Source organism: Lutra lutra, chromosome 9 (genome assembly GCF_902655055.1).
Source record: "Lutra lutra chromosome 9, mLutLut1.2, whole genome shotgun sequence".
NCBI lineage: Eukaryota > Metazoa > Chordata > Mammalia > Carnivora > Mustelidae > Lutra > Lutra lutra.
Window position 1 is genome coordinate 57,949,770 of NC_062286.1, and position 25,611 is coordinate 57,975,380.

At 45.8% G+C, this 25,611-nt stretch overlaps 1 protein-coding gene across 1 annotated transcript in view; it reads left to right on the plus strand.

Annotated features, from left to right (window-relative positions):
- Nucleotides 1-1,020: 1,020 nt before the first annotated feature.
- Nucleotides 1,021-25,611, plus strand: part of SPRED2 (sprouty related EVH1 domain containing 2) — a 118,879-nt gene continuing 94,288 nt past the window's right edge. The window contains exon 1 of the mRNA XM_047745006.1: nucleotides 1,021-1,664. Coding sequence (XP_047600962.1) covers nucleotides 1,639-1,664 — 26 coding nt within the window. The 5' untranslated portion in view covers nucleotides 1,021-1,638. The remainder of the gene's footprint in view (nucleotides 1,665-25,611) is intronic.

The window sequence follows — 25,611 nt, forward strand, 5'->3', positions numbered from 1 at the left end:
GTAAATGTGTGGAGCTCCTTGTTCCAACACTATAAAGAATCTCAAAACTGCAACAGCAGAACATCAAACCAAGTAAAGATCCCTGTCCAAAGGCACAGGTTGCATGCCAAGGAACCCAGCTTTATCCACTGCCAGACAATGCTGCTTTGGAGAGCGTGGGGCTACCCGTGGTCCCAGGGCCAAGACAAGAAAAATCATTTAAAAGACAAAGGGTAGGAGGAGGGGGGATCCAGAAACTACTCCTCATCTGTGCCAAGGCCCACTGGGCTGGTAACATCTGGCGCACTAACTATGGCCTTCAAGGGCCTGGGATAAGGGCCATCCTCCAACAAGAGAGAGGTTTACTAAACAATTTTTAAAATGTATTTGAGCTTACCTTTTAACCCGAAGAAGTCCATCATTTCTACTGAAATGCAAACGTTTCTGGGCAGTGTTGTATTTGCCTTTTTTTTTTTAAGTGTACAAATAATGATTCCTCAAAAATGCCCACTCCGCTAGCAAGACAAAAAAGATCCCAAGATTCATGAGAAATTGAAAAGCTCTGCCATTCAGAACGTTGGCAAAAACACCTGTGCAGTCCCCACCCTCCCGTTCCACTGTGGAGGGTAGTTAGGTCCTCTGAGCCCAAGCACCCCTCTGGGCCTCTCCTCAACTCCACGTCTCCGCCCCCGCCCCCCACCATTTTTAATCCAGGGGTTTGGATGGAGGGAGGGAACCAAACTGGAGCCAGATGTGCGCGAGTCCCCGGCTCCCGCCTCCACCCTCCTCTCGGGCTTCTTAAAACCCGGAGCTATGACGAAAAAGGATCCGGAGCCAGACAGACGCCGCACAAACAACTCCGCTCCGCGGCTCCTCCGGGAGTGGAAGCCAGGAGGGAGGAGGAAAGGAAGCCGGGCATGCTCAGTAGGCGGGACAAAGTTTTTTTTTTTTTTCTCCTACCCCCCCCCTCCTCCCTTTTTTTTTTTTTTTTTTTTTTTTTTTTTTTTTCTTTCGGTCGCAAGTAGGAAGCTTTTTGCACTCCACCACCTCTGGCCGCTGGGAAGACGTCATCGCTTCCGCCCTACTTCCTCCTCCTGTTGGCGGCGGTGAGAATCCAATATGGAGTAAATCGGTGGAGTCGAGAGATGGGGCTCGGACGGGGCGCCCTGCACCGCCTCCCAGGCGCACCTCCCCCGGCCGCCGACCGCTCCCCGGAACCCTGATTGGCCCGGCCCCCGGGGGCGACCCCGGACCGAGCCCCCACCCGCAGCTGGCCCTTCTCTCCTCCTCCTCTCAGCAGTCTCAGCCGCTCCACGGCGCGCTTGTTTTTCTCCTCCTCTCCCCCACCGCCGTCCCCTGCCCAAATCTCTCCCTCTCTGCTCGCTGCCGAGCCCCCGGAGCCTCTCCTGCGGAGCCCCGGGCGCTGCTGCGCTCACTCCTCCCGCAGCTTGCCTTTGCACCCCTTCCCCAAACCTCACCCGCGCTCCTATCGCCCTGCTTCCCCTTCTCCCTTCTGCGGCGCCCCTTCATCTCTCGCCGCTCCCCCTCCCCAACCAAATCAGGCGATCTCCGGAGATGTGAAGAAGGGGGGTGAGCGGACAGGAAGATGAAGGGAGCAAAGCTGCCCGCCGCGGGACAGGCGTCTAGGTGAACAGGAAAATGACCGAAGAAACACACCCGGACGAGTAAGTTTGGCCGCGGGGTGGGACGAGGGTGCCCCGCGGGGGTAGCGAGGTAGCCGGGGCTGAGGACGCAGGCAGGGACGCTGCTTGGGTGAACTTGGCGTGGGGTGCAGCTACTAGCCGGCCTGTGGGCTTTGGGCTGCGAGATTTCCCCCCACGTTGTTGAAGTGAGGAGGGGGCAAAGACTGCTTAGGGCCGGCGGGGGCGCGCCTTGAGTCGGCGGGCTGGTGGCCGTGGCGGGGGCCAAGGGCGCGCGGATGACCTCGGGGCGGTCCCCGCTCCCTCTCCGGGGACTCACAAACACCCCTCCCCCCCGAAATCTTCCGTGGCCGGAGCGAAAGACCTGACACCCCCGCTACGGCTTCCTGGGGTCGGTGGGTTTTCATGTAGTGACTTTGTGACTCCTGCCCCGCCGCTCGCCCCCCGGTCCCTTAGGGAGCCCACTGGGGCCCAGGCTCCGCCATTTCGTTTTCTTGAATCGCTCTCATTTGCATACCACATTTTCATTCATAAAAAACACGGCGGAGCCAGGGGAGGACTGGGCGCGGGCTGCACTGGGGTCTGCGTGAGCAGGGATCCCCAGGCAGGTCGCCGTGCAGGAGCGTGTGTGAGCGTGTGTGCACGCGCTTTTGGGCTCGGGATAGGCGCCCCGCGGGATCGGGGCCGCTCGGGGGCGGATCCGAGTCGTGTGCTGCGGGGGCGGGCGGGAGCGTGCGGGGCAATGTGCTGCGGACCAGTGTGTGTATGTGTGTGTGTGTAAATGTATGTATCTGTGTGCGAGTGTGTGTGCGCGCATGCACAGGCATGCGTGCCCGGCCCGCGGGCCCGAGGGTAACAATGCTCCGGGCGCTCCGCTGGAGGGGCTCCGGGGTGACCCGCCGCCCTCCGGGGCATCCGGACCGTTTCCCAGCCCGGGGCCAAGGTGAGGCTCCCTCCAGCCTCGCGGTCGTGGAATCGGGTTTGGCTTTCTCCCACCCCCGCCCAAGGCGTTTCCAATTGGGGGAGCAGCGGAGGCAGGGCTCCTGGGCCCCGCGCCTGAGGTCGTCGGCTTCGGGTCCGAGTGGTCACCACACGGCGGCCCACGCCGCTGCTCAGTGGCTGTGCCCGCCACCAGCCACTTTTTTTTTCTCTTTCTTTCTTTCTTTCTTTCTTTCTTTCTTTCTTTCTTTCTTTTTGTGAATAAGACGCTCTCCTTTATTGTCACATGATATCCCTCCCCTCCTCCCCTGCACATTCATAAATCCGGAGCCTGCCTCGGCTCCTTTCATTCAGAGCTGCCATTAGCTAAGGTAGCAGTGGCGCTGGCTTGGACGCAAAAGAGCCGGTTGGTAGCCACTGGGACACACGCTGGGGAGAGGCCCAGAGAGTGGGTTTGTGGGGTCGTGGGGGCTGCGTGTATCTGCTCCAGAGGCCCGGGGTCTTTTGCCCCTGCGAGCACTGACAGTCAATGCAGAGAGGGGAAGTGACTCAGGGCTGGTTGACAGGGAGGGCTTTTCTTGCAGCAGGTGACAGAATGCTGTGCTCTACTCTTAAAAGTACTACTTCGCCTTTTTTTTTTTTTTTTTTTTAATGCCCCTTTATCCTTTGGCATCTGCTGTTGCCAGGCTGGGCGCGAGAGGGTGTTGAGAGGGGTGGTGTATGGGAAAGAGAATTTCCTTCCTTTGGGGATCTTTGACTGCAGTAACCCCTGGTCTGCCAGACACCCGCACCTGGAGAGCATCCTGCCTGGTGTGCCCGTTGCTGCAGTCCCACCACCTGTGCTGGTCTTTTCAAACATTTTGCTTTGCTTTCAGGAAAGGGTAAAATGGGGAAAAAAAAAAAGTTGCTCTTGTGGGGAAGAAATATGCTGGTGGGCCTTGCCCCCATACCAACTTGACTAATAGACAAGTGTTTTTATAGGTCTTCCTCTGTTCTGGCACACACAGATAGTAGTAGCAGGGAGGGACAGTTGCCTTGCTCTGAACTTTGGGATTCTTGTTGCAGATTGCTTCCATTCGCCCTGCCTTGGGTTCCTTGGCTCCATCCCTTGGGAATACTGGCCTGGCCTCTCCCTTTTCACCATAGCATGTCAGCTTTGCACCTACCCCATCTGATAGCCAAAGCAAAGGGATTTGGGGTGGGATCACCAGCAAGAAATGACTATGTCTCATTTCATGCTTTCAGAGCAACTCAGCATGGAACTGGCTGCCTCCACTGCTGTCAGAAGCCCAGTTGAGACAATGGGTATTTGAGGACAGGTTCTGGTTTCAGTTAGAGAATCAGAAAGCCGTGGCGCCTTAGCCCAGTGCAGAAATGGCCTTCCTGGGATTACTTTTAATGTAATGACCTTGGCATGAGACATGAAATGTAAGCCCCTAAGAACACGGGCTGTAGGGGCTGTAAACTGCCATTTGTGGACATTGTTCATTGTATTGTTCAGGTTCTTACGTAATGACCCATCTGAAAAATTCCTTTTAAATGTTAGTGCCTGGAAGAAGGTTTCTCTCTGGGTTGCAGGACTTGCTGTGATTGCCTTTTTGTTGCTGGGTTTTTTTGCAACCACTGTCTGAAAGCTCAGAGCTAAAATTATTGCTTGATTACAGTGGTCGTAGTTAGTCTGGCTTTTTGCTAGATTTATATACCTCTCTAGTATGAATTTTGATCTTTCATTTTCTTTTCTAATGGCTTTATGTTTGAGGTCCTACAGATACCTTTTGGAAGTAGACAAGGTGTATTACAATAAAGCAGTTTGGTGACCTCAAATGGGAGACCTATGGGAGAAATAGTTATGCCTTAGGTAAAGTAGATTTTCTTTTTTGTTGTTTTTTTTTAAGATTTTATTTATTTATTTGACAGAGATCATAAGTAGGCAGAGGCAGGCAGAGAGAGAGAGAAAGGAGGGAGCAGGCTCTCTGCTGAGCAGAGAGCCCGATGGTGGTACCCCTAAAATAGATTTTCTTGATAGTCCATATATATTTAAGGTTTTTATTAAATGGTACAGGTATATAACAACTATGTTTAGCGTCAGTACAGTAAGTCAGAATTTCGCAACTGTCAAAAGTGTGCCTAATTTTAAAAAATAATAAATGTTTTGTCTTCTCATGTTCTTTTCTTTTTTTTTTTTTTTTTTTTTTTTTTTTTTTTTTTTTTTCAAAGATTTTATTTATTTGTCAGAGAGAGAGGAGAGCAAGCGAACATAGGCAGACAGAATGGCAGGCAGAGGCAGAGGGAGAAGCAGGCTCCCTGCCAAGCAAGGAGCCCGATGTGGGACTCGATCCCAGGACGCTGGGATCATGACCTGAGCCGAAGGCAGCTGCTTAACCAACTGAGCCACCCAGGCGTCCCCTCATGTTCTTTTCTATGTCGATTTAAAACTTCTCGAGGGAGGGGCGCCTGGGTGGCTCAGTGGTTGGGTGTCTGCCTTTGGCTTGGGTCATAATCCCAGAGTCCTGGGATTGAGCCTCGCATCAGGCTCCCTGCTCAGCCGGAAACCTGCTTCTCCCTCTCCCACTCCCCCCTGCTTGTGTTCCCTCTCTCGCTGGCTCGCTCTCTCTGTCAAATATATAAATAAAAAAATCTAAAAAAAAAAAAAACAAATTTCTCGAGGGGCACCTGGGTGGCTCAGTTGTTAAGCATCTACCCTGGGATCATGACCTGAGCTGAAGGCAGAGGCTTTAACCCACTGAGCCCCACATTGGGCTCCCTGCTTAGCAGGAAACCTGCTTCTCCCTTTCCCCCTGCTTGTGATCCCTCTCTCACTGTGTCTCTTTCTGTCAAATAAATAAATAAAATCCTTTAAAAAAGAAAAAATACTCTGACCTTTCTCCTCTGATCCCATTCCAGCTACAAATGCATGTTAAGATTTACATTTCTACAAATTTTAAAAAATAATTTAAAAGTAAAAAGCATCAACAAACTGTTGAAAAGAATCTTTTGTCCAAGAGAGTGGAAAAAAATTTTTTTTGATCATGTACATTTTGTCTGTATCTTGAAAGCATTTGATTATGGTCTTGAATGATTTGGAAATTTGTTGACAAAATGAAGAAACCCTTCTCAAGTGAACTTAACGCAGAAGACATCGGCCTACCATGTAGCTATTCTGTCCCTCTCATAAATGCTTCTCTGCAGGACACATCTTGCTGAGAATGGACTTTTAGTCGTGTTTTTAGTCATGTTTTTCCTAATGTTGAAAGGTCTTCCATTTAAAAAAAAGAAAAAAAGATATTTTGCCTAACCATTTCAAAGAAATGAGACATCAGAATGTCCTGTCTCTGAATACTTGAGCTTACTTCCCACAAGATGAAGATACTCTTCCAGGAAACCGCAATACCATCATCACACTTTACAAAATTAAGAATCATTCCCTTTTGTCTTTAACATTCAGCGCAGTTGACTGAATATGTCTTTTACAACTGTCATTTCAGCCAGGTGCCAATTAATGATCCTGAGTTAAAGCCATTTAACTTATACTTACAGCTCAAGGCTCAGCCATTTGCTCACTTTCTGATCTAAGGCAAGTTACTTAACTTTCACCTTGGCTTTTTTTTTTTAAGATTTTATTTATTTATTTGACAGAAAGAGATCACAAGTAGGCAGAGAGAGAGAACAGAAGAGAGGCAGGCTCCCTGCTGAGCAGAGAGCTGGATACGGGGCTTGATCTCAGGACCCTGAGATCATGACCTGAGCGGAAGGCAGAGGCTTTAACCCACTGAGCCACCCAGGCGCCGCTTTCACCTTGGTTTTATCTGAGTGAATAAGATGGGAGTGAATGTTAGCAATTTCATGGAGTTGCTATGAAAATTAAAGGAGATATCCTATGTAAAGCTTACTGTCGAGCACCAAGCATCAATCAGGTGTCTCGTGTTGGCTCTTAGCAGGCCACTGGGATAGGTTTCTCATAGGCTCAGCTTGTTAATTTTCAAATAATCCCTTGAAGAAGGAGTTACCCCATTATTTTGTTGTTTTTTAAAGATTTTATGTATTTATTTATTTAGAGAGAGAGAGAGAGCGTGTGCACACAAGAGCGGTGGTGGGGAGGGGCTGAGGGAGAGAGTCTCAGGCAGACTCCCCACTGAGCGCAGAGCCCAACGCGATGTGGGGCTGGATCCCACCACCCTCAAAACAGCCCTGAGATCATGACCTGAGTTGAAATCAAGAGTCAGAGGCTTAACCAACTGAGCCACCCAGGTGCCCGGGAGTTACTCCATTTAACTAATGAGGAAGCTTAAGTTGCTTTGCCTAAGACAGCAAACATTTTTTTTTTTATAGCTCTTTAGTCATTTAGTCTTCTCAACAGTCCTATGAGATAGATGGGGTATTATTACCTCCATTTATAGATGGGGAAACTGAGCCCCAGAGAAGATGAGTAACTTGTCCGAGATCGTATCATTAGTAAATGAAGGAGTTAGGATTTGACTCCAGCAGCCTGGCTCAGAGAGGACTTGTTTTGTTTTGTTTTTAATATTTTATTTATTTGACAGAGAGAGACACGCGGCGAGAGAGGGAACACAAGCAAGGGGAGTGGGAGAGGGTAGAAGCCAGCTTCCCGCCGAGCAGGGAGCCTGATGTTGGGCTCCAATCCCAGGACTCTGGGATCATGAACTGAGCAGAAGGCCGCAGCTTAATGACTGAACCAACCTGGCAGCCCAGAAAGGACTGTCTTTAACCACTGTGAGGTACCTTTTCAGAGGAGGACAGGTGGGCCAGCCTTAGTCATTCTGACTTCTGAGCTCACACTGTTTCTGTTAGTCATGCTGTCCTTGATTCTTCTGAATTGGTGAGTCTATCATTGCCATAATTTTTTCTACTTCCTTTATCTTCCCTGAAATTGCCATGAGACGCGTACTGAATTAAAGTGAATTTAAATAAACCTGGGCTTGAGAATTCTATGATACACCATAAGATAATAGGAGTGTGAATCCAGAGTTGGTTATTGCTGGATGTCAGCTGTATGTTCGTTGAAATAACAGTGGTAGAAATTAGACCTGGTACAATAAATATTGATCCAGTTTCTTTGCATTAGCCTTAAAAAAAGGGGTGTTTCTACTCCACATGAATAGAGTCCTTAAATGTTGAAAACATGGAGTTGGCTCTGCAGAATTGGAATCTTGGTCCATTCATCAGAAGATCTTGAAAGCAAGACAAAACAAAACACTTGGAAAGACCTTAACAAAATTGTAAGCCAGGACATGCAATTGTATAAAGTTAAGCGCCTACTGCAAGGCCCTTCATCTTTCTAGGTAGTGAACTTGTCCTTCTCCATCTGCTAGGCTTGTTTCCACGAGGATTTAGTGAGTGCTCCCTCCTTTCTAGCTATGGCTGATCCCCTCTGCTTTCCACTTCCTTTAACCAGATAAAGTACATAAAAGTGAATCAGTACAAATACCAAAACTATTCTGCCTCAACAGTCTGCTTACTCAGGCTCTGTATTCTGGAGTTTTCTTCCTTCCCTTCTGCAAGTGAATTTCTGCTCATTCCCCCTCCCACCAGTTCTGCAGCCATTACTTTGACGAGGTCCTCCCATTCTTTCTTTTCCGTCCCCTCTTCACATCAAAACTGAGGACCCTTTATAGTATTTTTCCTCATGCTGTATGGCAGTTCTCACCATTTAGAGTTGGGCCTATACCCGACTAGATTCTTAACAGAATATGAGCTTCTTGGATTCAGTATTACCTCTTAACTGCTTAATTTTCTAGTTGTTGGCCCAATACTGTTGGGCACATTATGGTTGCTTAATAAATGTCTGTTGAATTAAAAAATGGATTTAATTATTTTAGGATGCTTTGTCTCTACCAACGAATGCAATAATTGTAATTGTATTTGGTTAACTCACAGTGTGGATAAGCCCCCTCTGAGAAACTGCCTTCACAAGAAGCCCTTGGCACGTTTTGTGGAACTTGGGTGCCGAACGATCTGGTGGTGGTGGTCTGTGATGGATAGCTCAAAACCATTTTGGTTCCAGGCAGTGTTGTAGGGGTTGGGAAGTGGAAGATCTTGAGTGCCGTATAAGCCAGGGGCTATGTTTCTGCCTCTGCAGGAGAATCTCCACAGAAATCACAATATTAACAACTTGTAGTAGCCACAGGCTTCTCGTGGAGTCTCGGCACTCAAAGTCAGAGACAGCCGTGCTCATGAACACCAGTATTGGCACAGTTCCTATATTCCCCAGGCTGAACGCAAATACACAATCTGACAGCAAAACTCTCAGAAACTGGGGCGCCTGGGTGGCTCAGTGGGTTGAAGCCTCTGCCTTCGGCTCGGGTCCTGATCCCAGGATCCTGGGATCGAGCCCCACATTGGGTTCTCTGCTCCGCAGCGAGCCTGCTTCCCCCCTCTCTCTGCCTGCCTCTCTGCCTACTTGTGATCTCTCTCTCTCTCTCCCTGTGTCAAATAAATAAATAAATCTTAAAAAAAAAAAAAAAAACTCTCAGAAACTGAACATGATGATAATAGAGGCAGAGCCCCAAGTTTTGGGGTATGTTTTTTTTTTTTTTTTGCTTGTTTTGTTGTGTAAATTGGGCTGGTTTTGTTTGTTTGTTTGAGACCCAGTCATATTGATGAACTCTTGTAAATGCTTCCCTTTAAGCAGTATGTAAGGCCAGAACATTGATGATTTTTTAAAGCATGTTCAGGGGTATGTAGTCACTGAAGTAGAAGGACTTTTTTGCACCGGTGCACACAGTGCACTGTGGAGCAAAAAGCATTTTCTGTGCACTGGCCCTGGGTGGGTGTGATGCGTTGCTCCTGCAGCTTGGTATGTGTCTCATGTCATAGAAAGGAAGTCAGGCCAGGATTTTAATAAAATACTTGCTAGGAACTGGCAATTGAAGGGATTAGAATAAGGGCAGCTTCTGAAATATATGGCTTTGGCTCCACTATGTACTGATAGAATGATTTTTCAGATCTGGTTGTTTTCATTCTTAGATATATTCCCTGTTGGCCATTCCTAAGTGCTTAAACTTAATTATCAGGTTAAGTTTTTAATTGTCTTTCCTAGTTCATCTGGTAATGGTATCTTTGTCTCTTTGTTTTCATTACTTACTCCTCTTCTTTTCCTCCTTGGGTTGCTTTGGCCGTGGCATCCAGTATTGATTTTTCAGATACTACTTAGTTTTGCATCCCACCCCGAGGACACGGAGAAGGCTAGCCCTGTCTGCCCTGCTGGTGTTGGGAATAATCACTTATGAAGCCTTATACCCATAGTCTTGGTAGCATGCTGAGTGCATAGTAGGCTGTCTGCAAACATTTATTGATTGATTAAAGCAAATATTTGTTAATTGAAAAGTAATTATACCTTGTATCACAATATAAACTATTATTCTTAGTGTACCTACATTCCAAAAGATTTTTGAGTTTACCTTTTCAAAATGTCCAGGAGGGACAGGCTGCCGTGATGATAGTGGAGGAAATGGGGGTTTTGGGGTCATACTGTGTTCTGTCTTCTGCTGATTAAGGGCCCCTGGCAGGTGTTTTAAGCCAGGAGTCCTGGGTTAATATAAATGAAGGTCACTCTATCTAATTCATAGGCTGTTAAAAAGTGGAAATGAAATCTTGAAGGTAAAACATTTCAGCACAGTGCCTGATAAATTGGGAATTCAGTGGGACTCACCCACCTCCAGTGTCTCATATCATGTAGCACAGTATGATTTATTTTCAGAATCTACAAGGTAGAGGATATCCATTTGCAATATTCTACCTTCAGAGCACCTTTTTTTTTTTTTTTAAAGGTTTTATTTATTTATTCAACACAGAGAAAGAGAGATTGCAAGTAGGCAGAGAGGCATGCGGGGCGTGGGCGGGGGGGGGGGGGGGGGAAGCAGGCTCCCTGCTGTGAAGAGAGCCTGATGTGGGGCTCGATCCCAGGACCCTGAGATCATGACCCGAGCCTAAGGCAGAGGCTTAACCCACTGAGCCACCGAGGTGCCCAGAGCACCTTTTGAGTCAAGGAACAAGATTCTCACTTTATGCCTGTGAGAGTTGAAGTGACCTGCTCCAGGGGGTTACTAGGAGAATTAGAGCCTCGAAGTCACATTCTGCTTTCTGTTCGGCTTTCTGGTGCTATGCTGGTAGGACCTAGAGAAACTCATTAGTTTTGGTGCTGTCATATCAGTAATGCCCAGCTGACTGCTGGCACTTTTACTCAGTGATCCTGGTTGGCTGTCTTTTTAAGATTTCCTGTCTTACAGAAGCTGGCCTCCTCTGTTACTGTCAGTGTACTTACCTGTACATCCTTGGCCTTGTACTACAAGGATGTAGTAACATCCTTGGCCTTCTTGCCATTCCTGCCAGAGGTCTAGAAATCCTATCACCAATGCCCTTCGGATTGTTTCTCAGAGTCAGTAGACTTGGTCTGGGTGGGGTAGGTGCGGGGGAGGGTTGGCTGAAGATTCCCTTAGGAGTGAGTTGGTTTATGACTTGTTTTTTCTATTTGTATGCCGTGTTGGTGTTTATGTTTCATATTTTCGGCCAAGAAATAAAGTAAATGTTAGATTAGAGGTTTAATGTAATCACCAGCATCCCAGTAATTTTATTCATTTTTACAGGTCTTTTAAAGTTGCAAAGTGTGAATATAGTCTTAATGTAGTCATTTCATCTTTTTCCTTCATTTAATAGGTTAGATCAAATCTATGATTTTTCTCAGACTCAGTATTCCAAAACAGGTCTGCTCTGCCAGGGGAGCATGTACTGGCTCAGTATTCCTTCTGGGCCTGATGGCCTAATGATTGCCTTTTCATTAATCTGTATATAAACAGGTTTCATATCCAGAGTCTAATGTTTGTAAACTAGCTTTGAGGCCCTTTCCCTCCATTCTAGATGTCTTTTATACTAAGGAAAATCAGGGGGTACTAGATTCCAGAGGTCCATTCAGAGTGTGGTAGACTTTAAATCTAAATTACTTGACTTTATTTATTTTTTTTTTAAAAAGATTTTATTTATTTATTTGACAGAGAGAGATCACAAGTAGGCAGAGAGAGGAGGAAACAGGCTCCCTGCTGAGCAGAGAGCCCAATGCGGGGCTCGATCCCAGGACCCTGGGTTCATGACCTGAGCTGAAGGCAGAGGCTTTAACCCACTGAGCCACCCAGGCACGAGTCTTTAGAAGATAGTTGGACCCTAGGGGCATCTGGGTGACTCGGTCGGTTAAGCGTCTGCCTTCAGCTCATGATCTCAGGGCCCTGAGATTGAGCTCTGTGTCAGATTCCCCGCTTAGAAGTCTGCTTGTCCCTTTCCCTCTGCCCCTCCCCGCTACTCATGCTCTCTTTCTCTCCTTTCTCTCATAAAATCTTTAAAAAAAAAAAAAAAAGATAGTTGGACCCTAATTGCAAAGCCATGTGTTAATTATTTTATTGGGTAAGTAAATAACCAGGGTGGTGAGACTTGAGCCAAGGGAGTGACTAGCTGGTGAGTGCCATTCACTTACTGTACCTAGTGCACCAGACACCGAGATGGGATGGGACCGGAACTGTGACTCAGAAGGAGGCTCTGGCCTTAGGGAGCTTGTGTTCTAGGGTGCTAGGCACTTTCATATGCCTTAGGGGTATGAAGACAGCATCATCTTGATGACTGACTCTGAGTTGTTTTTCCTTTCTTCCCTTGCTTCTGCAGGGCTCCCCCTAGAGCTGCAGGCATCGGGATTCCCAAATTGAGGGTGGGGGGCAGTCTTCATCCAGAGCATTGAAGGTACTATATGCCCTTCCCAGAATCCCCCAACAAGCTCTTCAAGTTATTTTTCGGGTCTGTGTGTTGTGTGTACATGCACTCGTGCCCTCACACAAGGATGGAATATGTCTGACAGCCAGGAAAAGATGCAGAGAGGTTAAGTATCTTGTCTGAGGTCACAGAGCAGAATTTGTTATTTTTTTTTTAAAGATTTTATTTATTTGACAGAGAGCGATCACAAGTAGGCAGAGAGGCAGTCAGAGAGAGAGGAGGAAGCAGACTCCCTGCTGAGCAGAGAACCCGATGCAGGGCTCGATCCCTGGACCCTGAGATCATGACCTGAGCCGAAGGCAGAGGCTTAACCCACTGAGCCACTCAGGTGCCCCAGAATTTGTTATTTTTAATCCAGGTCTTTTAACTTCAGGCCCCATGATTATAGAATATTACATGTCATAACTTTGTAGAGCTTTAGTTTTCTTATATAAAAAATTGTGTGGTGTGTACAGCTTGATTTATATTACTGTAGAGCAAATGAAGTTAGAACTCACTTTGAATCCTGAAACTGCCTCAGAGCTGTGAGGTGACATTTTTTTTTTTTTAAGATTTTATTTATTTATTTGACAGAGAGATCACAAGCAGGCAGAGAGGCAGGCAGAGAGAGAGGAGGAAGCAGGCTCCCTGCTGAGCAGAGAACCCGATGCGGGGCTCGATCCCAGGACTCTGAGATCATGACCTGAGCTGAAGGCAGCGGCTTAACCCACTGAGCCACCCAGGCGCCCCTGAGGTGACATTTCTTTCTTGCATTCCTTTTTAGCACTGGAAAGCAGTGCCCCCAGAGGTGACCTTTTCTGTACTGATACAAAGAGCAACTTTACGGGTACCTGGATGGCCCCATTGGTTGGGCGTCTCTCTGCCTTTGGCTTAGGTGCTGATCCTGGGATTCTGGGATAAAGCCCCATGTCAGGCTCCCTGCTCAGCGGGGAGTCTGCTTCTCCTTCCCACTCCCCCTGCTCACTCGCTCTCTCTCTCACTCTTTCTCTCTCAAATAAATAAAATCTTTCAAAGAAAAAAAAGAGCGACTTTACAGATACCTCTTTGGGAAAAAGAACTAGCCACCTTATCCTTGAAAGTCTAGATGAGAATGGATAACAGTGCACACTATTCTGGACCTGTGTTTTAGCCTAGCTATTTTGGAAGGAGGATCAAACTTAAACTTGTATTGTGAGTCTTGCAAAGTGAGGATTCTGGTTTAGAAAGGCCTCAGATTTTGTATTTTCTTTTCAAGATTTTATTTATTTATTTGATAGAGATCACAGGTAGGCAGAGAGGCAGGCGGTGGGGTGAGGGGAAGCAAGCTCCCTGCTGAGCAGACAGCCCGATGTGGGGCTTGGGGCTCGATCCCAGGACCCTGAGATCATGACCTGAGTTGAAGGCAGAGGCTTTAACCCACTTAGCCATCCAGGCACCCCATAGATTTTGCATTTTTAAAGAGGATTTATTTATTTATTAGAGAGGGAGAGACAGATGGACAACAGAAACGAGAGGGGCAGAGGGAGAGGGAGAAACAAATCTCAGGTGGACTCTGTAGTGAGCATGGAGCCCAACTCGGGGCTCAATCCCAGGACCCTGAGATCATGACTTGAGCTGAAACCAAGTGTTGGATGCTTAACCCACTGCGCCTCCCAAGTGCCCTTCAGATTCTCCATTTTTTAATAAACTTCCAGGTGCTGCTGGTGCTGCTGGTCCGTGGATGACAATTCATGAATTGTCAGGGCTTATCCGGTAGTGATGGTAGTAAGCTCACAGTGGCCAGGTTTGTGTCTTCAAAGTTGACTTCACATACTTGGTGTTTGGAATCTGTTGAAGAAGGTGGTGCTTCCACATGGAGACATACTATTATCAAGCAGCCGCTTCTCCATCCCTGGCAGGGTTTCCAAGTTTGAGATGGAGCTTGGCTTTAGATGGGAATATGCTGGAAGAATTTTTTCTTACGGCTTAAAAATCGTTCTTGGTGAATGCCAGGGGGCCCAAGAAATCCATCATTTAAAAAGAAATACGAAGTCCCAGCACTTTGTATGTAAGGTCTATGGTCAGCTGGCATTCTGCACCTTCCAGACAAATCCGTCTTGCATGGAAAGCCTGCCGCCTGGGGAAGCAGGCACGCACAGCCCTAGAAGAAATCACAGGAAGTAATTAAACAGAGAAGGTCAGAGAAAGAGGAAGTGGTTGTGTTGTTTCTGATGCGAATAGCATTGTTGTTCCTCGGGATCCGATGATGGTGTTTAAGTCTTCTGGAATGCACTGCTTGGGGATTTGATTGTATTTAAATTGCAGCCCTTTCAGTTTATTCTTTTCGACAGCAATCTAGTTAGGAAATGAATTGCTTTTAGGTCTTATCAGGAATACCCACGTGCCTGAGCAGAAGTTTTAAGCAAGGAGTTGCTTATAGCTTGGCAAATTGCACCTAAATGAAATGAATGTCAAGACTATTAGAAGTTAATTTTAGGTGTCTGGAGTTCTCCTTAATTCTCCTGATTAAACACTTTAACATAATAGTTTCCTTAATTGGAATAATGATGGAATATTAGCATGCATATTAAACCATTTACCCAAATTTGAATAGGGTTAAAATGCAAATTATCCATCACTTGTCAGTTGCTTACTCTTTAGAGATGATTCCTGGTGAGAGATGGGGAAAAGACTGGAATGTGAATTGGGATGGGGCTTTCCACTTGAGGCAGCATGGCTAGGAAAGCCAAGAATAGACCAGAGGACTGAAGTAAATGAGAGACCCTTTGTTCCCCAAAACAGTGGTACTAAAAATACCCCAGTGCTTATGATAGTAAAACTGCAACATGGGAGCAGATGTGGTGGGAAATCTGAAATGAGCTGATGACCCTCTGGTTGTGTGTTCATTAGCCTGTCATATTTGTCTTTGACAGGAAGGTGATAAGAGACTAAAGACCCTCCACCCCTACCCCTAGATATCCCATCTGAAGTTTTGGTCTGATGCCACCACCTAGCACTTCCCAACCGAGTGTCTGAGAACCCATAAACACTCCCAGGTGTCTGTAAACCAAATACATAATGTCACCCCTTTGTAGCTCTTACTCTGTTTCAATGTACATAGCTGCATTTACAGAATAATAACCATGACCTCATTAAAATATTACCCAATTCACAGTGGATGTTTGTCGTATATTTTTCTTAACTTACGGTTAATAACAAATACAGCTGTAATCCCTGGGGAGGGGAGCTGGTGTCCGAATTTTCTCCCTTTGAGTCTTTATACTTAGAAAATTGGGAATCCCTGTGGCCCTCATTCTGGTTGTAAGAAAGTAAGTGTGGTCCTTCTGTAGGGGACGCAGTCGCAAGAAGGTGTGTTCCTACTCCTGGGTGGATTGGTTGGAAGGTCTGAGGAAAGTAGGGGCCAAGTGTAGTTGGAGGAGGAGGAGATGAAAGTGAGTCAGGACCTCTCCTCTAGAGACTTGGCATGATGTTTAGTCTTCTGATTAAAGCTGGGAGTGCTGGGGGCTTGAGTCTTCTCTGTCTTCAGTTGTTGCCCTTTTTAGCTCCCATGGTTAGAGCTGTCCAGTACCTGTGCTGTGCACTCTTGAGTGGATACCAAGCGGCACAGAAGATGGTCACCCTGTTAACATGTGTACAGAGCTCTGGAAGTCAGGAAATTTAGGTTCCCGTTCCTTCTTCGCCACTACCCTGGTGTGCGGCCTAAGATGTCGAGCTTCTCTGGACTCTGCTTTCTCATCTCTAAAATTAAGCAATTGAATAACATAATAATACTGAAGGACTCTTCTAGTTCCAGATATTGTAGGGAGAGTTAATGTTAAAAAATTATGTTTTAGGGACGCCTGGGTGGCTCAGTTGGTTAAGCGGCTGCCTTCGGCTCGGGTCATGATCCCAGCGTCCTGGGATCGAGTCCCACATCGGGCTCCTTGCTTGGCAGGGAGCCTGCTTCTCCCTCTGCCTCTGCCTGCCATTCTGTCTGCCTATGCTCGCTCGCTCTCCTCTCTCTCTGACAAATAAATGGAATCTTTTAAAAAAAAAAAATTATGTTTTATTTATAAGCATGATATTCTTTTCTTTCTTTTTTTTGAAGCATAGCTGACACACAATGTCTCATTAGTTTCAGGTGTACAACATAGTGGTGATTCAGCAACTCCTTACCTTATCTTGTCCTCACCGCAAGTGTAGCTACCATCTGTCACCACACAACACCATTACAATACCATTGTCTGTATTCCCTGCGTTGTGCCTTTCATCTCTGTGACTTACTCATTCTGTAACTGGAAGCCTGTATTGCCCACTCCCCTTCACCCTTTCGCCCATTCCCCCACACCACCTCCCTCTGGCAACCACCATTTTGTTCTCTGTGCTTACAGGTCTATTCTGCTTTGTTTTTTTAGGTTTCACATAAACGTGAAGTGATTTGCTAGTTGTCTTTCTCTGTCTGCCTTACTTCATTTAGCATAATCCTCTCTAGGTCTGTCCATTTTGTTGCAAATGGCAAAATCTTCTTCCTTTTTATGGCTAATATTCCATGGTGTATATGTGTGTGTGCCCCACATTCTTTATCCATTCATCTCTCCATGAACACTTGAATTGCTTCCATATCTTGACTGTTGTAAATAATACTACAGTGAATATAGGAGTGTATGTATCTTTTTGAATTAGAGTTTTGTTTTCTTTGGGTAAATACCCAGTAGTGGAATTACTAGATTGTATGGCATTTCTGTTTTTAATTTTTTTTTTAAAAGATTTTATTTGTTTATTTGACAGAGAGAGATCACAAGTAGACAGAGAGGCAGGCAGAGAGAGAGAGAGGGTGAAGCAGGCTCCCTGCTGAGCAGAGAGCCCGATGCGGGACTCAATCCCAGGACCCTGAGATCATGACCTGAGCTGAAGGCAGTGGCTTAACCCACTGAGCCACCCAGGCGCCCCTCTGTTTTTAATTTTTGTGAGGAAACTCTATGCTCTTTTCTATATTGGTCCATCAATTTACATTCCCATCAACAGTGCATGAGTGTTCCCTTTTTTCCACATCCTCACCAGTACTTGTTATTTCTTGGTTTTTTGTTTTTTGGGGTGTTTTTTTTTTTTTTTTTTTTTTTAATACTTGCCATTTCGGGCAGGTGTAAGGTGATATCTTTTTTTTTTTTTTTTTTTTTTAATTTTTATTTTTTTTGTCAGAGAGAGGAGAGCGAGCGAGCACAGGCAGACAGAATGGCAGGCAGAGGCAGAGGGAGAAGCAGGCTCCCCGCCAAGCAAGGAGCCCAATGCGGGACTCGATCCCAGGACGCTGGGATCATGACCTGAGCCGAAGGCAGCTGCTTAACCAACTGAGCCACCCAGGGGTCCCAGGTGTAAGGTGATATCTTGATGTGGTTTTAACTTGCCTGATGATTAGTGATACTGAGCATCTTTTCATGTGTTGGTTGGCATAATATTCTTTTTTTTAAACAGAGAAAAATATAAAGTAGAAATTAAAATACTTCTTGCTGCCCCAGTCAGGGAAGAGTTCACTTTCAGCAGGGTGGATCTTGAATCTTAGAGGACTTAAATAAGGGTGATTGGTGGTAGGCATTTTGCGGGAGGCACAGATAAGCCGTATGGGGGGAGGCATCTCTTGTCCAAAGGTCTCTTCCACAGGTAGGAAACTCTTGTCTAGGTTTATGCTGGGGGAGCTCAGAGAATAAGCCAGTGGAATTGGCTGAGACTAGCTTTGGGAGGCTGCTGAGTGCCAGGCTAACAAAGCAGGTACTTGGACATTTGTTCTTTAGGTAGGACAGATCTGTTTAGGGTTTTGAAGAAAAGATGATGTGATATGTTGTTAAATTCAAATTAGTTGAACTAGTTAGAGGGTGTGTTAGGCTGGAGTCAAGAAGGCTGCTAATAATTGTTGCTCTGCCATACCTGGGCAGGACTTTGCTCTCTAGCCTTAATTAAATGCAGTAGTCATTGCTGTAAAAAGTTCTGTTCCAGGGAGGGTGTCGTTATGCTTATTGGAAGATGGTCAAGTACGCTGTGAAATTCAGAACTTTGTAGATCAAACTTACAATTTGGGAATAACCCAAGTAAGTAGGGGGGGTGATATGTTTTTAGTATTGTTACTTCTGCAGAAACACAGCACTGGTCTGTTGAAATTGCTTGTGAAGTGTGCAGGATACATTGCCCTTCCTCAGTAGAGTAAAATGGTTGCAATTAGATCATAAAATTATAGAACTGGGGAGGATCTTAGGAAAATACCATCTCAGCTCCCTTCTTTTACATGTAAATTGCAGTCTGGAGAGGTCAGATGCATATACTGGGGTCACCATGCTAGTCAGTGGTTTGGGATATGGCAGTGAGCAGATGTCATCTGGCCTTGGTTCCAGTCTTGTTTTGGGTACTATGTTAAACATTCATGACAATCGCTGTCCTCAAGTTGTGGAACCCCCAGGAGACAAGATAAGGATGGTGAAAACAGTCAATTCGGGTTCACGTGGCCCCTGTAGACGGTGAACCATCAACACTGAACAGATTGATATCGTTGGTCAGCTCCTGTGCAATCGGTTACAGTAGTTGAGCTTGCCAGACGCTGTCCCTGTGTGGCTCACCTGCAGATGGCAGGTAGGGTTCCTGAGGTCTGGCTTCCACGTGTTGTGTTTCAGGGACAGAAGGGTTGGGAGTAGAGACAGAGGAGGGCCTCTTTCAGCTTGCCATTCTGGGAGAGAGGAGATGAGCCCTCGGGTGAAAAATTGAAATACATGTGATGTTCCAGGGTTTTTGCACCTGGGTACCAGCAAAAAAGTTTTGAAACATTACCTCTCCTTGTTCTTCCTCCCCAGCTCCAGTGCCTTCTGTTCTCTCCATGTGTTTGCTTTTGATGTTAACTGCCAAGGCAGTGTGGTCATAGACAGCAGGAAGTAATATTTGATATACAAGTCTCGTGGGGTGGGGGTAGGTGGATGCCAGGATGGGAAGGGTGGCGGTTTTGGCACATTAGTGTGAGAACACTGCACGCTTCTAAGCCAGCAGGTGCTGTGGCCCCTAAGGAGGGAAGGGAAGAGTTGACCACCTGGTCATATAAGAGCATGTTTTTATGGTAGCTTTCTACTTCAAGTTTTTCTAGGGTCACTGCCCTATAGGCTGAAACCAGATAAAGGTGGGATTATCCTCTGTACCAAACACAGGTAGTGTTGTAGCCAAGGGCTTGTGGAAACTTAGGCTTGAGAAAGAATGAAAATAAGCTCCAAACCAAGCCACTATCCCCACAAACCAAAGGTCCCACAAACAGGCTGGGCAGACATACCCTACTTTGCTACAGTGAGATTTGATCCATTTCCCATTCCTGCTTTCAAACTACAGTCTTTAGTCAGGACTCCCCATGCGATAACGAGATTCCTACTGCTTGTGTAGGATAGGAAACTTGTATTTTTAAAACTTTTTTTCTCTTGGGCTACTATCCATCCCTTCCTTTTGTTTCTTCTTGTTGATCTCCTTCAGCTGGGCATTCTTTCTGTCAGAAAGTGAAAGGGTCCCGTGTGAGCCTGAAGATCCTAGTTCAGTGCTTCTGAATTGTCCAAATGATTCGGATCATTTGGTTGTAAATGATGGATCTCCCTTCCATGTTCCTGTTATTCCACAATGAGCAGCACAGCAGTGACCTAGAGAATTAGGTAGGTGCGGTCCACCCATCACCCCTGGTGTACAACCTGAAACAGACCCCGCCCCCCGCCCTCCAAGCTGTCCTAACAAGGACAGTTTATCAGTCGAACAGAGGCCCAGGGTTGGTTTGGGATGCTGTTTAGGATGCAGTGCCCTTCCTGCTTTACAGTCTTAACCTTTCTCATCCCTGGACAAATGGAATTAGAATTTCACCTCCACTGTGTGTGTCCTTACTAAAGCAAATCCAGGAGATTCTAATGTGCCTCAGACTAATCAGGATTTGGAAAAGCGGAAGTAGGGGATAGGCTGGGAAGCAGTCAAACCTAGAGGGTTGTAACCAACCAAGATGGTATTGACTAGGGAAAATTTACTCTGTTTAAAGATCCTGGGTGACAGATGTTAACTAGATTTATCGTGTGATGATCATTTCATAGTATCTACAAATACCGAATCATGTCATACACCTGAAACTAACATAATGTTATATGTCAGTTATATCTAAAAAATAATAATAAAGCCCTTCCTCCAACCTTCCCAATTGTCACTACCATTAATTTATCCTACTCTGCCATTTTGGAGGGTATTCCAAAGGCAACACACCTCCATGTCTGTGAATGGGAATGTTCTGAGAAGTGTTCCTCCTTCTTTTCCTGCCCTTCCTTCTTGGTTCCACCTCATTTATGTTGGATAACAAATAATTACTAAGGGAGGAAGATACCAAATTGATGTTACATATGAAGTAAGATCATAAGGGACAAAAAATAAATTCTAATTGTTGATCCAAGAGGTCTTTAATAAGTTCTAAAGCATATGAAAAATCACCTACAGGTGCTGTAAATTATGACTTTTTAAAAATTATTTTAAAAAGAGGTTTAGCTAAAACTTTGACAGCCCTATTAACTTGGTAATGTAACACAGTTGCTTTTAGGATACGTATTTAGCTATTTTATTTTATTTTATTTTATTTTAAAGATTTTTTATTTATTTATTTGACAGACAGAGATCACAAGTAGGCAGAGAGACAGACAGAGAGAGAGAGGAAGGGAAGCAGGCTCCCTGCTGAGCAGAGAGCCCGATGCAGGGCTTGATCCCAGGACCCTGGGATCATGACCTGAGCTGAAGGCAGAGGCTTTAACCCGCTGAGCCACCCAGGCGCCCCCGTATTTAGCTATTTTAATAGTTAAAGTAGTAAATATAGGTTTTGTTTTGTTTTGTTTTCTTTAGTGGATGGAACCAGTTATTTTGCAGGAAACAAGAATAGTTCTTGCATTTGATTTTTGACAAAACCCTTTGCTAATGTGAGACCCGTATTTGCTCAAATTTAAAGGAAAACAGAGTTATAGAATCATATGCTTTTACCTAGAAATGAAAATACATTGACTTAGAACAGATGTCTCTAAGAAAAACTGATGCCAGGTTTTAAGACTATAGCTTGTCACCCAGAACCAGAAGAAAATGGGACACAGTCTTGCACGAAAATGTAAATGTACTCAGTGCCACTGAACCATACACTTAAAAATGGTTAGAATGATAAAATTTTATGTTATATATTTTTTCCACAATTTAAAAAAATCAAACCAAAAAAATGGGACTGAAGTCAACTAATGACTTAAGAACTCCAGAAAAATGGCAGCTTGAGCATGACTGACTGGGCCTGCGCACCTTAGACTCTCAATCTCCCAAGTAGAATCCTCCTTTGTAGATTTCTCGTTTCCTGTCAATCCCTAGTCCCCTCCATCTCCTCTTTTGCTCCTCCCCTCAAAAAAAGCTTCCTTCACAGAAGTTGAGGCAAGTGAATCTGAGATCACTCCGGTGGCGCTCAGTCTTGAGGCTTCTAAAGGTTCCTGCAGTTGACTTTGAGTTTGTGCATTTCTTCTTAGACTAGTGTCTTGACAAGGGGTTGGAACCTCTGAGAAAGGGCTTAAGGTCCAAACAGCTTTGCAGGAGCGCTACCGCCACAGCTGGTCTTGATTTTTGGATGGTGGGGCAATGAGCCTCTCCCAGCCGGGGAGACCAGGGTTGAGGGTCCACTCATTCACTAGTGACCAACCAATACAGCCTTAGGCAAGCGCTTCTTATCCCGAGAGCCTTGGTGCTTCTTGGGTAGAACAAGAATGCTGATTCTTATCCCGAATGGGATAATAATGCAAAAGAGTGTACTAACTAACACAGATGTGAAAACCAAACAAGCCAGTTCGTTCTTCTTCCTTTCTCCTATTTGGAGACCAGCAGATTGCTAAACTGGCAGGTGAAATTAAGAATCAAATTCAGATGTGTGAGAATGAACGTGTGCTGTAGTGCATGGCTACGAGAAAACAACTTGCTCCTTGACGATGTCAGGCCCTTTTTGGTGTTTTTAAGAGTTGACGGTTCTCTCTTTAAGTGGTTTTACTAGTAGGATGTTGATGTAAATCGGATTGTTAGCATTTCTGAGGTGGCGTACCCCTAGAGCAGGAATATTGGCAACTTTTTATATAGATTTTGGGAAATTTTCAGTAAACTGCACAGTAACTCTTACCAACAAGTACTCATTCTTGATTGTTGAAAATTTATACTCATTCATAAACTGTTTATAGATTTGACACTTGCTGGCCTTGGGAATACTTAAGTCACCACATCACCACATTTGATACTTAATTTGGTAATCTCTGTGTCCACTAGAAAAAACAAATGTTATGATGAGCTGTTATGATAAGCTCTTGGGGATAGGGTTATTCATGGTCGAGGGCACAGTTGTCTGTATGAAAGCACACTCTTTTCCTCCCCCTCCCAGGACTGAAACACCGGATCCAAAGATCTTACCACTTCAGGGAGTTGAGAAGTAGGCCCTGTTCCACCACGCTGAGTGGCCCTTCAGTTTCTGCTTGGATACTTCTGTGATAAGGAACCCACGTGCCCAGTGACTTGGGCATGCGGCTCTGCTTGTCGGCAGAGCCTCCTATGGAACCGCTGTCCACAGCAGCAACAACCAGTTAGTTCTCTTGTTCTGACCGCCCTGTTGATGCACGAAGGCTGTGTGTGCTCCGTTCTGCTGGCCAGGCATCATCCCTGTCTCCTTATCCGTGTTCAAGTTCAACCATCTCCAAGAAATTGGGGGACCAGAATTGGAGGCGCTTTTCTGGATGCAGCCAACTCTTAGACATGTGCTGTTTGCCTCTCTTTGTGCAGTTTAGGGTGGCGGGGTTGGCAGGGGTGGGGGGGTGTGCGTGGTCTGTACATAGAAAGGCTCCAGGCTGTTTGCATTGAAAATGCATGCTGCTCGTGCTGAGCCTGCACCCTCGATTTTTCCTTTTCTTTTTTAAAAGATTTTATTTATTTGAGAGAGAGAGGGAGCATGAGAGGAGAGAGGGTCAGAGAGAGAAGCAGACTCCCTGCTGAGCAGGGAGCCTGATGTGGGACTCCATCCTGGGACTCCATCATCATGATCTGAGCTGAAGGCAGTCGCTTAACCAACTGAGCCACCCAGTGCCCTCAATTTTTCTTTTAATAGATGTATTGTTCACTCTTAGCTGCCATGGGGTTTAGAGGAGTAGACGTCTCTCCCTGTCACAGGGCCTCCTTTTTGCCAGTCTGAGCACTTAGGTATTGTATCCTCTTGGCTTTTAATGTGGTGGGCATGGATGGGGACGGGCATTCCTGCCTTTCCCAAATGAACTCTCCACTTCTAGGTGAGGTACTCTAGTCTTTTGTATTCCCTGGCTGGTACTCTTCGGCACAGGTGCGGAAGGACAGGCAAGAAGGGGAATGAGCTGCTAATAGCATTGAAGTCGGTGTGTCTGAGAGCTGGTCCTGGGCCACCTAGTCAGTCAGCCGTCTGTAGGGCTTGTTAAAAATGCACGTGTCTGCAGCACCCCTCCCCCTCCCAGATGCCCTGGCTCAGTCAGGAGATCCACTTCCTAAATTGTAATTATATCCTTGATGTTCATTTTCGTAATTGTCCACCTACTGAGTACTCAGGAATCTTCAAGGCCACCTTTGAGCCTTACTTCAGCCACCCAGTGCTTTTAATAGTTCCTGAGTATGTGTTTACACAATCTGCATTTTATGAAGTCCATAAAGACATATTTACCCAACAAGTCACCGGCGCTCCAAAGGTCAGTTTTCCTCGACTTCTATGAAAGGTTCTTAACTCAAAGTCAATTAACACCAAGTTAGACGCCAGTTAAGGCAAGGAAATGAGCTGTTCAGGCCAACATTCCATCGGTACCTTTTGTCGCCTGTTGCAGCTTAGTTTCTCAAGTCCCTTCACGCCATTTACTTCACATAACCTGTACACGTGTGGCCAGTTACAGCATACAGGTAAACATGCCATTTGTCTTGTCATGTCATCGTGTGGGAGTGCTGTTTAAGAGCAAGTAATTTCAGTAACTATGAAATAATGCCATGTTAGCACTTTTGCAGCTGACCGAATTGCCCTCCCCATGGCAAGTGGAGGGGTTATCACAGGAAGGCCAGGGAAGGAGGGCAGGCCCACTCTTCCCTGGGCTCCTTCTGTAGTGTTGCTTTTCCAGAGCCTGTGGTTCAGTGAGTCTTTCCAGGGTCCAGAGTTGGGTCCAGAGCTGGGATTTCCTCGTTTACAGAGAGGAATTCCTTAAAAGAATTGCAGGAAGATTAGTTGAGATAATGTGGATCACATGCTTTGCACAGTGCCTGGCACATGGAAAGCAATCAATTTAGAAATGGGTTATGTCCTGCAGCTGATGATGGTGATTAAAACAAACCGACAATCCTGAGAGGGAACGAACCCTTTAAGTTCGCTGTTGCAGTAGGGTCAAGAGCCTCCGCTGGCAGGTTTTCCTCAGCAAAGGCACAGGGAAGCCTCAAGTCCTGTGGCGGCCACAACCCCATCCTGATGCCAGCTTGGCACCCCACACTGACAGCCATTCCTCGGGATAAGGGTATGGAAGTGTGGCAGGCTCCTTCTGTCACCGGAGATTCCATGGGTGACATCTTTCAACCTAACTTCTTACCTGTAAAAGCCTCATTCTTAGGAGAAAAAAGCTAGGTCATCTTTTGATTTGATTTGGGAACCATTTTTAGTTAGGTTAAGAACTGGATAGGGAGTACAAGCAGCGATGTGAAAAGAGCCTCTGCCTGAGAAGGTATACCAGGTGCCCCGACATGCTGACGAGCCCAGCATGGGCAGGGAGGAGTGGCCGCCAGTGTAGACTGCTTGCAGATTCTCTGGTACCAGCACGAGTTAGAAACTCCCCCTGCCCCCGCATTTAAAATTATTATTAGCCTTTATCAGGAAACATAATTCCCATTACTAGAGGTGAGGCTGTTTATTCTTTTTTTTAAAATAACATCCAAGGTGCGAATTGCTCAGAGCTATGTTACAGGAAGGTAGTAGGGGCTTCTTGGTAAAAACCAAAGGATTTAGACCAGTGCTATCCAGTAGAAATAAAACATGAGTCCCAGAAGTCGTTTTAGATGTTCTGGTGGCAGTATTTAAAGAAAAAATTGAATACAAACAGGTGATTTTAATATTAAAAATTAGTGAAATATTGTGCATTTTTTTCTACCACTTTTTTTTTTTTTTAAGATTTTATTTATTTATTTGACAGAGATCACAAGTAGGCAGAGAGGCAGGCAGAGAGAGGGGGAAGCAGGCTCCCCGCTGAGCAGAGATCCCGACGCGGGGCTC